Source organism: Erythrolamprus reginae, chromosome 1 (genome assembly GCF_031021105.1).
Source record: "Erythrolamprus reginae isolate rEryReg1 chromosome 1, rEryReg1.hap1, whole genome shotgun sequence".
Classification (NCBI taxonomy): Eukaryota; Metazoa; Chordata; class Lepidosauria; order Squamata; family Dipsadidae; genus Erythrolamprus; species Erythrolamprus reginae.
Genome location: NC_091950.1, coordinates 414917729 through 414935030, shown reverse-complemented (window position 1 = coordinate 414935030; position 17302 = coordinate 414917729). Strand labels below are relative to the sequence as shown.

The 17302-nt window shown below is 43.8% G+C and overlaps 1 protein-coding gene across 1 annotated transcript in view; it reads right to left on the bottom strand.

The window, feature by feature from the left end:
• The window catches only part of HEATR6 (HEAT repeat containing 6), a 56925-nt gene that overhangs the window by 26802 nt on the left and 12821 nt on the right, over window positions 1-17302 (bottom strand). Inside the window, exons 6-11 of the mRNA XM_070735278.1 lie at window positions 16653-16754; window positions 14099-14236; window positions 10305-10588; window positions 7329-7506; window positions 6199-6405; window positions 4326-4425 (exon numbers count right to left, since the gene is read on the bottom strand). Coding sequence (XP_070591379.1) covers window positions 4326-4425; window positions 6199-6405; window positions 7329-7506; window positions 10305-10588; window positions 14099-14236; window positions 16653-16754 — 1009 coding nt within the window. The remainder of the gene's footprint in view (window positions 1-4325; window positions 4426-6198; window positions 6406-7328; window positions 7507-10304; window positions 10589-14098; window positions 14237-16652; window positions 16755-17302) is intronic.

The following is a 17302-nucleotide window of genomic DNA, read 5'->3' as shown; positions in this document are numbered from 1 at the left end:
CATCACAAAAACGGTCCGGAGGTGGGGTTTCAAGGACTTTGGTGTTTTTGCGATGCTGCGATTTCACTGATGCTCCCTTCGATGGGAAACCCCACCTCCAGGCAAAAGGGGTGGATTTTGGGCTTGCACGCATTAATCGCTTTTCCATTGATTCCTATTGGAAACATTGTTTCGTCTTACAAACTTTTCACCTTAAAAACCTCGTCCTGGAACCAATTAAGTTTGTAAGACAAGGTATCACTGTATTTTATTTTATGTAAGCTGAGAGCATATGCACCAAGACAAATTCCTTGTGTGTCCAATCACACTTGGCCAATAAAAATTCTATTCTATTCCATTATGGAGTCTAGAGCAGCGTTTCCCAACCGGTGTGCCGCGGCACACACAGGCAGATGTGCCGCCAAGCTCCCCGCCCGATCTGCCCCCTCTCCTCCACCACCACCCCCTGCCTTGGGGCGTGACTTCTCTCGCGGTGGCTGCGGCTGCAGCTTCAGCTCCTCGGGACGAAAGCGCTCCCAGCCCTCTCTCGCAGCCCCCTGGCTGGGAGCGCTTTCGCTGCGAGAGAGGGCTTTCTCCATCCGTTTCGGGAATGCACGCCCCGCCCCTCTCGCGCGCGCCGCTCCCCTTTTCTCTCAGCCCTCCCTGGCTTCGCTTCTCAATCCCTCCCTCCTTCCATCTTTCCTTCCCCTCAGCCGTTCTGTCTGGGGGTCTCCCGCTCTTCCCTTCCCCGCCTCCCAGGCTTTGCCTTTGCCACCCCCACCCTTTTTTGGTTGACAAGGAGTCCTTTGCCGCATCCCGCAGTTCGCACTCGGCTCGAGGCCGCTTTCCCTGGCTGCGCTCGGAACCGACAGGGCGCTGCTCTTTCTCTCTCTCACTCTCTCCCGTGAGGCGGGGGAAGGGGGGAAAAAAGGAAAAAAACCCTTCTTGCAGCGTGCCCGCGCTCGTCCCTTCAGCAGCGAGGGAGGGAAGTCAGAGGGCGAGGGAGCGAGCAAGCGCTATTGTCCTCGGTGCCCTCTGCAGCCTGCCTTCCTTCTTCTTTGCCGCCGCTGAGGGACGGAGAGAAAGATAGAAAGGAAAGAGGGAGGGAGAGATAGAAAGGAAAGAGGGAGGGAGAGATAGAAAGAAAAGAGATAGAAAGGAAAGAGGGAGGGAGGGAGGAAAGAGGGAGGGAGAGATAGAAAGGAAAGAGGGAGGGAGACAGAGAGAGAAAGAGAGACATAGCAAGAGAGAGAGAAAAAAAGAAAGAGGTAGCAAGAGAGAAAGAGATAGCAAGAGAGACAGAGAGACAAAGAGATAGCAAGAGAGACAGAAAGAGAGCGAAAGAGAGAGAATGAAAGAGAGATAGCAAGAGAGGCAGAGAGAGAGCAAGGGAGAGAGAAAGACATAGAGGGAGGGAAGGAGGGAGAGAGAAAGAGAGCAAAAAAGAGAGGAAGAAAGAAAGAGGGATGGAGAGAGAAAGACGGGAAGGAAGGAAGAGAGAGAAAGAGGGAGGGAGAAATAGAGTGAAATGGAGGAAGAGATATTTTTTTTGTCCAAACTTTTCTTTAGTGTTCCCCAGGATTTTGAAAATATGAATAATGTGCCGCGGCTCAAAAAAGGTTGGGAAACACTGGCCTAGAGGAAAGGAGCAACGGTTACAGATGTTGCCCAATGTCACAGAACAGCCTGCAAATCCAAGCCTGTTGCCCCAACCGCTTAAGGGACACAGCAAACAGACAAGAGGCTGGGAAAAGAAATAGCAAGCATTCCAGAAGATGGGAACTGTGAAAGGAAGACAGAAAAATGGCCCAGTTCAAAAAGACCCAAGGAAAAAGCTTCAAATTAAAAAGCATTAGGTATTCGGCCGACTTTTGTATATTGTGTCCAGGGGTTCTGTGAAAGTTAAAGGTTTCCCCTATCTAGTTGTTTCCTACTCTAGAGCGAAGTGCTCATCTCCACTTCTTGGCTGAGGGAGCCAGCACTCCCCCCTCAACAATCTTACCAACCTCGGAAGGATGGAAGGCTGAGTCAACCTTGAGTCGATGAGATTTGAACTGTCGAACTGCTGGCAGCCGGCAGCCAGCAGAATTAGTCTGCAATACTGCATTCTAACCACTGCACCACCACGGCAAGGAGGCGTCTGTAATATGGTAAATGATTTAGCTTTACTAGATAAATGGTCAAAGCAATGGAAACTGCAGTTTAATGTTTCCAAATGTAAAATAATGCACTTGGGGAAAAGGAATCCTCAATCTGAGTATTGTGTTGGCAGTTCTGTGTTAGCAAAAACTTCAGAAGAAAAGGATTTAGGCGTAGTGATTTCTGACAGTCTCAAAATGGGTGAACAGTGCAGTCAGGCGGTAGGGAAAGCAAGTAGGATGCTTGGCTGCATAGCTAGAGGTATAACAAGCAGGAAGAGGGAGATTGTGATCCCCTTATATAGAGCGCTGGTGAGACCACATTTGGAGTACTGTGTTCAGTTCTGGAGACCTCACCTACAAAAAGATATTGACAAAATTGAACGGGTCCAAAGACGGGCTACAAGAATGGTGGAAGGTCTTAAGCATAAAACGTATCAGGAAAGACTTCATGAACTCAATCTGTATAGTCTTGAGGACAGAAGGAAAAGGGGGGACATGATCGAAACATTTAAATATATTAAAGGGTTAAATAAGGTCCAGGAGGGAAGTGTTTTTAATAGGAAAGTGAACACAAGAACAAGGGGACACAATCTGAAGTTAGTTGGGGGAAAGATCAAAAGCAACATGAGAAAATATTATTTTAGTGAAAGAGTAGTAGATCCTTGGAACAAACTTCCAGCAGACGTGCTAGATAAATCCACAGTAACTGAATTTAAACATGCCTGGGATAAACACATATCCATCCTAAGATAAAATACAGAAAATAGTATAAGGGCAGACTAGATGGACCAGGAGGTCTTTTTCTGCGGTCAGACTTCTATGTTTCTATGTTTCTATTGCTTGGTACCATAACCAGAGATGAAGTCCGGCAAAAGCCAATATGAAGCAAACAGAAAATCTATTTGGAAGAGTAACTGAATGGGGGCTTCACAGTTCCATATGTTGCTAAGTATTAATATTACATGGGGCACAAATCTGCGTGGATGGCTCAGAACCACATACCCTGTTTCCCCGATAGTAAGACACCCCCGATTGTAAGACGTATCGGGGGTTTCAGGGGGGGTCGGCTAATATAAGCCGTACCCCGAAAGTAAGACATATGTCTTACTTTCGGGGAAACACGGGGGTATTGACGGGGGGGAGCCTGATGACGTCGCTTCCAAGCTCCCCGCGCGCCCCTCGCCTTCGCCTCGCCGCGGTGCCACCGCCTCTTCCCCGGCTTGGCAAAGTGAAGGACGGCGCTGGTCCGAAGCGAGCCGAGCGGGCGGCGGCTTGCAGCGAAGGCGCTCGTCCCAGCAACCGAGTCCTGCCGAGGCTCGGCTGCAAGCGGCCAGCGAGGCCGACCGGCTCCGAGGCGAGCGGCCAGAGCTGCGCCCTCCTTCGCCCGCCTCCTTTCCGGCAGGCAGATGGGGCTGCCCAACTGCGCAGAGCGGCTCCTCCCCTCCAGACACGCTTCCCCGACACGCGTCTGCAGCTCCACGCGTGCACGCCGCTTGGAGCCCTGAGGTTGAACTTGGAAAAGGGCTCACGAGGCTCCTGTCCCGCGGCTGCCCTTCTGGACTCTGGGGAGATGCCTTCGGGAACGCGACCCTTTCAATTTTTTTCCAATGTAACACATACCCCGAAAGTAAGACGTAGTGGGGCTTTTGGGGGTAAAAAGAAATTAAGACACTGTCTTACTTTCGGGGAAACACGGTATACAAGATTTAACCAATTTGATAACATAGAAACATAGACGATTGACAGCAGAAAAAGATTTCATGATCCATGTAGTCTGCCCTTATCCTATTTCCTGTATTTTATCTTAGGATGGATCTATGTTTATCCCAGGCATGTTTAAATTCAGTTACTGTGGATTTACCAACCACGTCTGCTGGAAGTTTGTTTTAAGCATTTACTGCTCTTTCAGTAAAATAACAACTTCTGTAGAGACACAAAGGCGCATAGATTATGAGCTGGCATATTCCAATGTCTCTTAAAAGAACAAAACATGCGATCTGAGAAAAGGAAGGACAGTCCACGAGCAAAACTTCTAGAAACAGATGGGATATAAACCTGTTGTACCCCACCATCTGATGCTTCTGTAACTGCCATGTGAAACATTGCTTCATCCCCAAAACAGCCAGCTGGACGATACGTTTTACTGCAAATAATACCAGCAACAAAATGGTTGTACAAAAGGATAAGTGTAAAATAACAGCATACCTTTATGTTTAATGTATGGCTTTATCTGGTTCCATACTCTTGATAGCAGACCAGGCTTCAAACGGTTGTATGGTACATTTGAGACCAGATTGGCAAGGCACTGTCAACAAGGAAGAAAGATGATTTTTTTATATATATATATTTTTGATAGTGCAAGAGATTGAAAACCCCCCTGAATTTTACCTACTGGGTATAACAAAGCAGAAATATAAGAAAGATATTCTCTATCTAGTTATTCATATTTTGACCGCGGCCAGTATAGTTTATGCGCAAAATTGGAAAGGAGAAAATATTCCCAAAGATGAAGAGGTAATTGGACTGCGCCGAGATGGATATGATGACAAGAAGGTTAAATAATCAAGAGGAATCAAAATTTTATATTATTTGGAATGTGTATATATGGATAAATAAGAAGAAAAATTAAATGTAAAACCTATATGAGAATTATAAATATACTAAAATGATATATTTTTATTTTTCTCTTCCTGTTTTCGTATGAAATTTTTTTATAGTAAGGTTGAGCAAAATTTCTTCTTTTCACTTAAATTAATATGTTGACTTAAAATATCAATAATGTATTGTTTTTCTGTAAAAAAAATTGATTTCTACGACAAGAGGGGAAATTGTAACCCCTATTTTATGTTAAATGTTTGTTTGTATGTTTGTTAACTTTTATGGAAAATTAATAAAGTTTTTTTTTTAAAAAGGAAGAAAGATGAAAAATTACCTCGACTTAGGACCACAAGTGAGCTCAAAATTTCTGTCGCTAAGCATGACAGTTGTTTAGTGACCTAAAGGTGCTTTTCCAAAAAACATCTGGACCTTCTTGGTTTATTTATTTTCCCCTTTGAAAATGTTTTGCTTCTCATCCAAGCATCTTCTTCAGTTCTGATAGAAGCCACTCAAATAGGTTGCACTAAATGGATTGTCTAGAGATTACACGTAGGCCTTGACTTACAACAGTTCATGGTCATATAATTAACATTTAGACACTTGACAAATGATTCATATTTATGACGGTTGCAATGTCCTGGGATCAGGTGATCTTCCTTAGAGACTATCTGAGAAGCAAAGTCAATGGAGAAGCCAGATTCACTTAACAACCATGTCACTAATTTAACAACTGCAATGATTCACTTAACATCTGTGGCAAGAAAGGTTGTAATAAGGGGACAAAACTCATTTTAACAGATTTCTCACTTAGAAACATAAATTTTTGGCTCAATTGTGGTGGTAAGTCAAGGACCATCTGTATAGAACCAGCTCCTTCATGGAGGACTCAAGGCTGGAAAGGTGTGGCTAGGACTGTTCTACCAACAATAGGAGGAAGAAAGTAATGATTATGTAACATAATTAAGACAAACTTTGCAATTAACTTTGAATCGTCTTTTAGAAACATAAAAACACAGAAGTCTGATGGCAGAAAAAGACTTCATGGTCCATCTAGTCTGCCCTTATACTATTTTCTGTATTTTGTCTTAGGATGGATATATGTTTATCCCAGGCATGTTTAAATTCAGTTACTGTGGATTTATCTACCACGTCTGCTGGAAGTTTATTCCAAGGATCTACTACTCTTTCAGTAAATGTAAAACAATGGCTGGAAATCAAGAAGCACCATGTAACGAAGGGAAAAAAATCTGACAGCGAGAACAATTAATGAGTGGAACGACTTGCCTTCAGAATTGTGGGTACTCCAACACTGGATGTTTTAAAAAAGAGATTGGACAACCATTTGTCTGAAATGGAATAGGGTTTCCTGCTTTTGCAGGGAGGGTTGGACTAAAAGACCTCCAAGGTTCCTTCCAATGCTGTTATTCAGGACTTACTAGAATTAGTAGAACAAAGGCAACTTCTGTAGACGAACATTTACCTTGATTATCTGGGTGAGGGTTTGGGATGAAGATTCGGCCACCAAAGCCAACAGCATACACCGATGAAGTTCTCGGATGCTGGAGGCAATGCTCACGGAGAAAGGTGTGAATGCTCTCTTGTGATCAATGGCATCTTCAGCAATGGATAAGAATTGCTTAGAACCTTCCAAAATGGCGGAGAGAACTTGAAAAGCACAGGCCCGGGTCTGCGACAGAACAAAATCAATAAAGGAGCTGAGCCTTGGCACCTGATGAAGCCAAATTATCTTCTACATCAGTTCTCAGAGATACCATCAGAATTCCTAGCTGACCTATGGATTGCAGAGAGGGCCCGAGCCATCGGCACGATCACTCCTTAGCATATTTTCCTTTAGCAAAAGCCCTTGGTAGCTCTTAGGTGTTATAAAGGGCTGGAGTGCCAGTGGAGGAACTTTTGAGTGAATAAGGTGGGGTGGGGTATGGTAGTGTAAGATAAGGTAAGGTAGGGTAGGGTAACATAAGGTGGGATTGGGTAGGATAGGGTAGGTATGGGTAAGATAAAGTAGGGTAAGGTAGGGTAGGGTAAGCTAAGGTAGGATAGAACAGGGTACGGTAAGGTAGGGTACCGTAATGTAAGGTAGGGTAAGGTAGGGCAGAGTAGGGTAAGATAAGGTGGGATAGGGTAGGTATGGGTAAGATAAAGTAGGGTAAGGTAGGGTAAGGTAAGGTAGGATAGAACAGGGTAAGGTAAGGTAGGGTAGGGTAGGGTAAGGTAAGGTAGGGTAGGGTAAAATAAGGTGGGGTAGGGTAAGATATGGTATGGTGGGGTAAGGTACAATAAGGTAAGGTCAGATAGGCTAGGGTGGGGTAGGGTAAGGTAGGTTAAGGTAGAATAGGGTAGGGTAAGGTAGGGTAAGGTAGGGTAGAGTACAACAGGACAGGATATCCTGAGTACTACAGGACAGGATAAATAAAATGGAATGGAATGGATTGGAGTGGAGTGGGATGGAGCACTCTGCTTGCAGTGTTCTATGACCACAATAAAGTGAACTGAATTGAACCCTATTCTATTGCAACAAGTGCTTGGAAGAGTGTATACGCTGGATCTTATGGGATGGGTACACAGTACAAAGATAACAAATCCTCTTACCTTAGGGGAAGGATCTTTTAAAGCAATTGTCATCAAAGACACTGTCTGTGGGCTTCCTATTCCGGGTTCATCAGGAATGAATGCTGACCAGTAACCATAGAGAACCTTTTTCTCTATAGATTTCACAGCAGAAAGGAAGCAGGTTAAAGCACCTTGGCGAACCTTCGCTTGGAAAGACCTGGCATGAAATAAGAGACAAAATATAAACAGGCAGATTAATAAATAATAAATAAATAATAAATTTGAGAGATTGCCACAAATGGGAGTGGAATATTTACTAAAGAACCAGTAGGCAGGACAAGAAACAAAGGATGGAAACTAATCAAGGAGAGAAGCAACCAGGAACTAAGGAGAAGATTTCCTAATGGTGAGAACAAATGTATCGTTTGACAAATGTATCTTTTTCTTTTATGTACGTTGAGAGCATATGCACCAAGGCAAATTCCTTGTGTGTCCAATCACACTTGGTCAATAAAATTATATTCTATTCAAATGATCAGTGGAACAGCTTGCCTCCAGAAGCTGTGGCTGGTTCATCACCAGAGGGTTTTAAGAAGAGACTGGACAGACTGTCATTTATCAGAAATAGTAAAGATCTCCTGCGCTAGCAGAGGGTCTGACTGGATGACCTTCAAGACCCTTTCCAACTTTGACACTATCCGGCTGAAGCCAGATGCTCCTTAACCCTATCTTCAGTTTCCAAGCACAGAGATAAGATTGCACATAATTGCTTTAATTTGTCAATGTACTGATGATACCTTACCCCATGGTAACATAGAAACATAGAAGTCTGACGGCAGAAAAAGACCTCATGGTCCATCTAGTCTGCCCTTATACCATTTTCTGTATTTTATCTTAGGATGGATATATGTTTATCCCAGGCATGTTTAAATTCAGTTACTGTGGATTTATCTACCACGTCTGCTGGAAGTTTGTTCCAAGGATCTACTACTCTTTCAGTGAAATAATATTCTCATGTTGCTTTTGATCTTTCCCCCAACTAACTTCAGATTGTGTCCCCTTGTTCTTGTGTTCACTTTCTTATTAAAAACACTTCCCTCCTGGACCTTATTTAACCCTTTAACATATTTAAATGTTTCGATCATGTCCCCCCTTTTCCTTCTGTCCTCCAGACTATACAGATTGAGTTCATTAAGTCTTTCCTGATACGTTTTATGCTTGAGATCTTCCACCATTCTTGTGGCCCGTCTTTGGACCCGTTCAATTTGATCAATATCTTTTTGTAGGTGAGGTCTCCAGAACTGAACACAGTAATCCAAATGTGGTCTCAGCAGCACTCTATATAAGGGGATCATAATCTCCCTCTTCCTGCTTGTTATACCTCTAGCTATGCAGCCAAGCATCCTACTTGCTTTCCCTACCGACTGACTGCACTGTTCACCCAGATGAGCTAACCCAGTGGCTTCGCCTAGAATGTTAAATGGGAGGGGGCAGGGTGTGTCTGCCCTTCCTCAGTCATCACTGCTTGGAATCAAAAAAAAGGAGGCAAACCAGCACAGAGTCAAGAGCAGAGGTCTTCAAACTTTGCAACTTTAAGACTTGTGGACTTCAACTCCCACAATTCTCCAGCCAGAATTGTGGGAGTTGAAGTCCATAAGTCTTAAAGTTGCAAAGTTTGGGGACCCCTGTCTTACAAGATCGGGGAGAATACCAAGGTTGAGGCTATCGATGGTATTTGTTGCATGGTTTCGTTTTTACGGATGCTAAATTGCCATGCGTCAATTGAAACGGGAAGTATGCAAAATACAATGGTATTAAGAACGCCTCTACTTAAGAACTTTTCTAGATAAGAACCGGGTGTTCAAGATTTTTTTGCCTCTTCTTAAGAACCATTTTTTACTTTAAGAACTCGAGCCCGGAAACATTTTCCAGAAAATTTGAGGGTGGCACGAAGGCCCGGCCAGTTTCCTGCCATTCCCCTTTAATCCCGGCCATCTCCCCCGGAGATTAGAATTGCCCCCACCCTCCCTGTCTGTCGTAAACTACTCAAGACTCACTTATATCGCCAGGCATGGGGGAGTTGAGATATTCCTTCCCCCTAGGCCATTACAAGTTATGCATGGTATGTTTGTGTGTATGTTTGGTTTTATAATAAGGGTTTTTAGTTGTTTTTATTATTGGATTGTTCATGTTGTTTTATCATTGTTGTTAGCCGCCCCGAGTCTACGGAGAGGGGCAGCATACAAATCCAATAAATTATTATTATTATTATTATTATTATTATTATTATTATTATCATTATTATTATCTCAGGTTTTTCTAGGCTGCCAGAGGAGTCTTTCGGTGGCGCTTAAGGAGGCTTTGGCAGTCCAGAGCGAACAAAGCATTTTCCTTTCTCTGGGCGCTTGGAGAGGGAATAAATCTATACCAGCACCCAGATAAAAGAAATGCTCCCTTCGCTCTGGGCCGCGACTGTCTCTTCTTCCTCCTCCTCCTCCCACCCAAGTTCCGAGCTTTTATTTCTTTCCTAATGGGTTTGCATGCATTATTTGCTTTTACATTGATTCCTATGGGAAAAATTGCTTCTACTTACAAACTTTTCTACTTAAGAACATGGTCACGGAATGAATTAAGTTCTTAAGTAGAGGTACCACTGTATTAACCCAGAAAAGGAAAACCCTCTCTTTGCTTTCAGGCAATCCTCGACTTACAACTTTTCATTTAGTGATTGTCTGCAGTGATTCTCCCAACAACTGTGGCAAGAAACGGTCTTTAACAACAGCCTCACCTAGCAACAGAATTGTAGCTGTAAGTCGAGGGCTACCTGTGTTTGTTACCAAAAGAGGCAGGGAGGGAACATAAGAAACCAAGGGAGAGAAGAAGAAAAAATTAAATCTGCTTTAGAAAGAACTCGAGTCGAACAGAATTCAGCCCCACTGCTGTAAAATGAACACACTTCAATGCTGCGTAAAGGCAGCAGGGTGGGGTGGGGGTTGAGTGGTTGCCATCACCAACCTTGTTTTGTTCTGCATTCCACCTTCTGCATCCGAATACTCTGAGTCACTGCTGCTGATTCTCTTCCAGCTGAAAGTGTGGGAAGATAAACGCTCTTTCGCAAGTGAAGGATATTTCTCACTGAATGCCCAATTTGTCATCTTAGAGTCCTGATCTTGCGATAATTCATCCTTTAACGAGGGTTTCTCTACTCTGCTTCCTTCGACAGCCCCTGCCTGCTCTTTGCCGTCGCCTTCTTCCGGCTTCCCTTTCTTCGGTTTCCCTTTAGGCTTCTTCCTCCTGTTCTGTGAGCAAGGGTTGTGTGTGGAATAGGAATGATAGGAAACACAAGTTCTGTTTTCAATTCAATGAATTGTGTGCAGGTCTCTTTAATCAATTCAATCATCTAATGTCCCCGAGTCTTTGGAGAGGGGCGGCATACAAATCTAATAAATTATTAAAATTATTATTATTATTATTATTTCTAAATAGCAATAGTGCAGAATGCAGCCGCGAGAGCAATCATGGGCTTTCCTAGATATGCCCATGTCTCATCAACACTCCGCGGCCTGTACTGGCTGCCAATCAGTTTCCGGTCGCAATTCAAAGTGTTGGTTATGACCTATAAAGCCCTACATAGCATCGGACCAGAATACCTTTGGGGCCGTCTTCTGCTGCACGAATCCCAGCGACCGATCAGGTCTCACATAGTTGGCTTTCTCCGGGTCCCGTCGACAAAACAATGTCATCTGGCAGCGGCAGGCCCCAGGAGAAGAGCCTTCTCTGTGGCAGCCCCGGCCCTCTGGAATCAACTCCCCCAGGAAATTAGGATTACCCCCACCCTCCTTGCCTTTCGCAAACTATTGAAAACCCACCTATGCTGCCAGGCTTAGAAACATAGAAACATAGAAACATAGAAGACTGACGGCAGAAAAAGACCTCATGGTCCATCTAGTCTGCCCTTATACTATTTCCTGTATTTTATCTTACAATGGATATATGTTTATCCCAGGCATGTTTAAATTCAGTTACTGTGGATTTACCAACCACGTCTGCTGGAAGTTTGTTCCAAGGATCTACTACTTGGGGGACGTAACTGACTATTAGCTGTTTCATGTTATGTATAGTTTAATTGGATGGTATGACTGTTTTATAATGGGTTTTTATAATTGTTTTTAATATTAGATTTGTGTTCTGTATTTTGCTGTGAGTCGCTCCGAGTCTTCGGAGAGGGGTGGCATATGAGTCTAATAAATTATTAAATTATTATTATTATTATTATTATTATTATTATTAATAGTATTTAACTTATATACTGCTTCATAATGCTTTTACAGCCCTCTCTAAGCCGCTTGCAGAATCAGCATATTTCCCCCAACAATCTGGGTCCTCATTTTAAACCACCTCGGAAGGATGGAAGTCTGAGTCCACCTTGAGCCGGTGGTGAGATTTGAACTGCAGAACTACATCTAGCAGTTAGCTGAAGTAACCTGCAGTGCTGCATTCTAAGAGCCACATCTGGCTCTTCTTTAACAAAGACTTAAAACAGTCTTCAACAACAAAAATATTTAAATAGAATAGCCTGAGTAGGATTTTTCTCTCGGCATCAAGAAATCTATATCTGTTCTGCCCCAGCTACGGACCAAAACAAAACATAGCACACATTCAGTTTGTTCAAACCTGTATTTAATTGATTAACCACTACTAATAAACTGGCTTAGTAGTTTAGTTCACACATTAAAAAAATCTTAATCCAGTTTTTCCTTGAAAAAAAAAGCTCTTAATTATACGGTATTAACAGCTGGCATAGGTCCATAAAATCAGAAAGCAAAGATAAGTAATTAGTCCTGGATATTGCAGGAAGCTTGCGGAGGTTGGCAAGATGCCTGGAATCAGTCCACAAAACAGAAGCCAAAACAGATAAGCCGAGCAGAAGTTTTCCAAATGAGGCACACCAACAAACAAACGATCAAATAGGTTATTTCCTGCAGAGATTTTTTTCTGTCCTCATCATTCCTTAAATAGGTTAGGGTAGTGGCCAATTAGCCCCAAGCCTTACTCCCGAGGAGACCTCCTCCTGAGTAGCCATTCCTGCCTTTTGGCAACTCTGTGTGCTCGTGCATTAAGAAGAGGTTCCTCCTCTTCTTCCTCATCACCGCTGTGAGGTGCTGGAGGTTCCGAAGGCCCTAGCTCAGTGATGGCGAACCTATGGCAGGGGTGGCACGTGGAGCTATATCTGCTGACACGTGAGCTGTTGTCCTAGCTCAGCTCTAACGTGCATGTATGTGCTGGCCAGCTCATTTTTGGCTGGTACAGAGACTCTGGAAGGGCATTTTTGGCTTCCACAGAGCCTCCAGGGTGATGGGGGAGGGCGTTTTTACCCTTCCCCGGCTCCAGGGAAACCTTTGTAGCCTGGAGAGGGCAAAACATGAGTCTACTAAGCCCACCAGAAGTTGGGAAACAGCCTCCAGTCTCCAGAGGGCCTCTTGGGGGGGGGGGGGGAGCTGTTTTTGCTCTCCCCAGGCATTGAATTATGGGTGTGGGCACTCGCGCATGTGCGATAGCGTGCACCCACACTCTTTTGGCACCCGAGGAAAAAAAAGGTTCACCATCACTGCCCTAGCTGAACCTCTGTCTTTGGCATCGAGTCCTCACCCGACTCCTCGTTGTCCGACTCGGGTGCCAGCTGCACAGGCAGCTCACACATCACCTCATTGGTCTCCTCTCGGACTGGATCTCCTACCAGCTGCATAGGCTGCTGGCGGGTCACAACAATGTCAACTTAAGAGGCCTTGTACGAATTGTTCTCTTTGCTTAAGGCACCATGTGGCTAACGGGGCCTCCAGCTCAGGATTTAAATCAAAGTACAGTAAAACAAATATTTTGTATTTCACAATAGCTGCTTTGGATACTCCATTCTGTCCAATTTTCAGACCCTGTTGCGTTAAGCAAAAGCTTCCCGTTCAAATCCCTGCCATCTTCTTCCAGCAATGGAAAATCCCCATTTCAAAATATGAAAAGAAGCAGTTGGCTATAACAGAATTTCCTTTCATATTCCGCTGCCCTCCAGTTGTGTTGAACCACTCATCCCCAATGAAAACTGCCATTCATGAAGAATATGGGATTTAGAAGCCCCATAAGCAGTAATTAAGGAAGGCTGATAAATGTTTATAAACAGTGGCTTTGCTCTACAGCAGGGGTGTCAAACTCAAGGCCCAGGGGCAGGATCTGGCCCACAGGATGCTTAGATCTGGCCCATGGAGCTGCCCTCGAAACAGCGAAGGACTAGCCCTCAATGCCTCTGCCAGCGAAAACAGAGCTCAGGAGCACTTTGTTTTGGCTGGCACAGGGTTGCAGGGAGGCCATCGCCGCCGAAACGGAGAACAGGAGACCGTTTTCAGTGGCAGAATGCTTCGGTCACCACTGCGCCCGACTTGAATGATATCGAGGTGGCCAGGCCCAATCTGGCCACGCCCACCATTGCCCCCTAAGGTCAAGCACAACCCTCATGCGGCCCTCAATGAAATTGAGTTTCGCACCCTTGCTCTACAGCAATGTTCCTCGGTTTTGGCAATTTAAGCCAGATTTCTACCCGCCTGGGGAATTCTGGGAGTTGAAGTCCACACTTAAAGTGGCCAAGGTTCAGAAATACCTCTGTACTGTACAGAATAGCCATGCGCTGCCGTAATGTGCTTTTTTCCAAAACATCACATTTTTTTTCAGACAGACAAAAATAGCCGTTTGTGACCAGATAAACATTTGAAGTGGTTTAGGTTTAATGCACAACGCACCCAAACCATATTTAAAAAGCTTACCCCGCTCAGTTTAACACTGTTCTGCTCCGACTTCTCTTGCTCGATGGGTGACCGGCTGTCGTACTGAGGAAGGAGGGCTGGATATAAAATGCTGGGCATTTCTATGTTAATTCCAGGGAGTCCATGAAACATGCATTTCTGAAATCATCAAAGAAAATCCTAGACATCAGCATTATAATCTATTTAGTGCTTAATTAATTTAAATTAAATCCTTTTTTTTATTTTGCAAAGAACCATTGGTATTTCACTACCAAAACTGAGCCTAAAATTTCTGTTGCTAAATGATGCAGTTGTTTAAGTCAGTTTTGCCCCACTTTACCAGTTGTTAAGCGAATCACTGCAGTTGTTGTTGTTATTATTATTATTATTATTATTATTATTATTATTATTAATAATAATAATTGGATTTGTATGCCGCCCCTCTCCGTAGACTCAGGGCGGCTAACAACAATGATAAAAACAGCATGTAACAATCCAATACTAAAACAACTAAAAACCCTTATTATAAAACCAAACATACACACAAACATACCATGCATAAATTGTAATGGCCTAGGGGGAAGGAATATCTCAACTCCCCCATGCCTGGCGGTATAAGTGAGTCTTGAGTAGTTTACGAAAGACAGGGAGGGTGGGGGCAGTTCTAATCTCCGGGGGGAGTTGGTTCCAGAGGGCCGGGGCCGCCACAGAGAAGGCTCTTCCCCTGGGACCCGCCAAATGACATTGTTTAGTCGACGGGACCTGGAGAAGGCCAACTCTGTGGGACCTTATTGGTCACTGGGATTCGTGCGGTAGCAGGCGGTTTCGGAGGTAATCTGGTCCAATGCCATGTAGGGCTTTAAAGGTCATGACCAACACTTTGAATTGTGACCGGAAACTGATCGGCAGCCAATGCAAGCCACGGAGTGTTGAAGAAACGTGGGCTTGGAATCTTGGATGCCCCACGATGGCTCTCGCGGCTGCGTTCTGCACGATCTGAAGTTTCCAAACACTTTTCAAAGGTAGCCCCATGTAGGGAGCGTTGCAGTAATCGAACCTCGAGGTGATGAGGGCATGAGCGACTGTGAGCAATGACTCCCTGTCCAAATATTATTATGTTATAAGAATATAAGAATAGCCATGCTGCATCGGGCCAAAGCCCATCAAGTCCAGCATTCTGTGTCACATAGTGGCACCCCAATTGTCCATGGGGATCTTAAGCAGAAAGAGAAGGCAAAACCCTCCCTTTCCCTCGACCCCCAACAAATGGCACTCAAGGGAATCCTGCCTGCCTCAACCAACATAGAGGCAATGGTTGTTCGGTTAGTAAGGGAGGGGCTCCATTTCCTTGATCATACTTGTTGCCCTTTTTTGCACCTTTTCCAGTTCCATTATATCCTTCTGGAGGTGTGGTGACCAGAACTGTACACATTACTCCAAGTTTGGTCTCGCCATTGATTTGTACAGAGGCAATACAACACCTGCCGACCTATTCTCGATTCCCTTCCTAAACATGCCAAGCATGGAATTTGACACCCACCTCGGCCTGTAGTAGATTTCAAATGTTTTACTTATTAGATTTGTATGCCGCCCCTCTCCGAAGACTCGGAGCGGCTCACAGCAATATACAATGCAATATATAATACAAACGTTGCTTCACAGAATATGCCAAGAGGAATACAAAGCTGTTTTGGCTCAATGCCATTGAGCCTTGGTGATGCAGTGGTTAGAGTACAGTACTGCAGGCTACTTCTGCTGATCACCGGCTGCCAGCAGTTTGGCAGATCGAATCTCAGTAGGCTCAAGGCTGACTCAGCCTTCCATCCTTCCAAGGTCGGTAAAATGAGGACCCAGATTGTTGGGGGCAATAAGCTGACCCTCTGTAAACCGCTTAGAGAGGGTTGTAAAAGCACTATGAAATGGTTGTATACCTACGAACGCCTCTACTTAAAACTTTTCTAGATAAGAACTGGGTGTTCAAGATTTTTTTTGCCTCTTCTCAAGAATCATTTTCCACTTACAAACCCAAGCCTCCAAAACTGTAACCAGAAAAGGCAGGGAGAAGCCTCCGTGGGACCTCTCTAAGAATCTTCTGGGAGGAAACAGGGCCGGAAAAGGCGGGGGAAAGCCTCCATGGGGCCTCTTTACGAATCTCCTGGGAGGAAATAGGGCTTCCACCTCCCTGTGGTTTCCCCATTGCATGCATTATTTGCTTTTACATCGATTCCTATGAGAAAAATTGCTTCTTACAAACTTTTCTACTTAAGAACCTGGTCACAGAACAAATTAAGTTCGTAAGTAGAGGCACCACTGTATATAAATCTAAATGCTATAAATCTAAATGCTGTCAACTCAATTATGGGTTACTGGGGCTTGTTCAATTCTAATTTTAGAAACCAGAGACATTTCAAAAGCATTCTACACATCTGAATACAAAGGCCTGCCCAAAAAAAACCATTTTCAGGGTTGTTTTGGAGTCACTCAGGGAACCTCTTGTAAGTCAGGGGAGATCACGGAGAGGGGTGGCATACAAATCCAATAAATAAATAAATTTCCACTTTAAATCTCTTGTCACCTTTAACACAGCAAGGAGGGAACCAAGGCGATCGGTTTGGGTCAGTCTCATCTTTCCTCCGTTTAAGAGCGACTGGATTCCTTTCAAAGCATTTTGTAACAGCTGGAAGGGAAAAAGGAAAAACAGTGAGCCTTCTTCCAGCTATTATATGTGAATAGCACAACTCTACCATCTAGAATGCAATTTTAGTTAGGTGATAAAAAGTCCAAGGGCAAAAGTCTCCCTCAAGAAGTTGCTATAATCCCCAATTTTAATTGCTAACTCAGTCTATGGTTTAGATTAAGTAACCATTGGTTACTTAATGACAATTGAAAATAGATAAAAACCGTAAATAAGCATAAAATAACAACCAATATATGTACTGCAAAATAACCTTAAAGGTATAAACATACGTATGTCTCTTTTGTTTTTGTTTCATTTTGTATTATGTCTTACTTGCTTGTATTTTTAATGTATTTTGTATGTATTTTTTAAAATTATTTGTTTAGATTAAGTAACCATTGAGCTTTTGTAAGAACATTCCACCTGAAATCAACTTCTAAATGTTATCACCAGCAACTAATTAGAAACCTCGGACAGTTCCCCAAAGTACATTTAGAAACATAGAAGTCTGACGGCAGAAAAAGACCTCATGGTCCATGTAGTCTTAT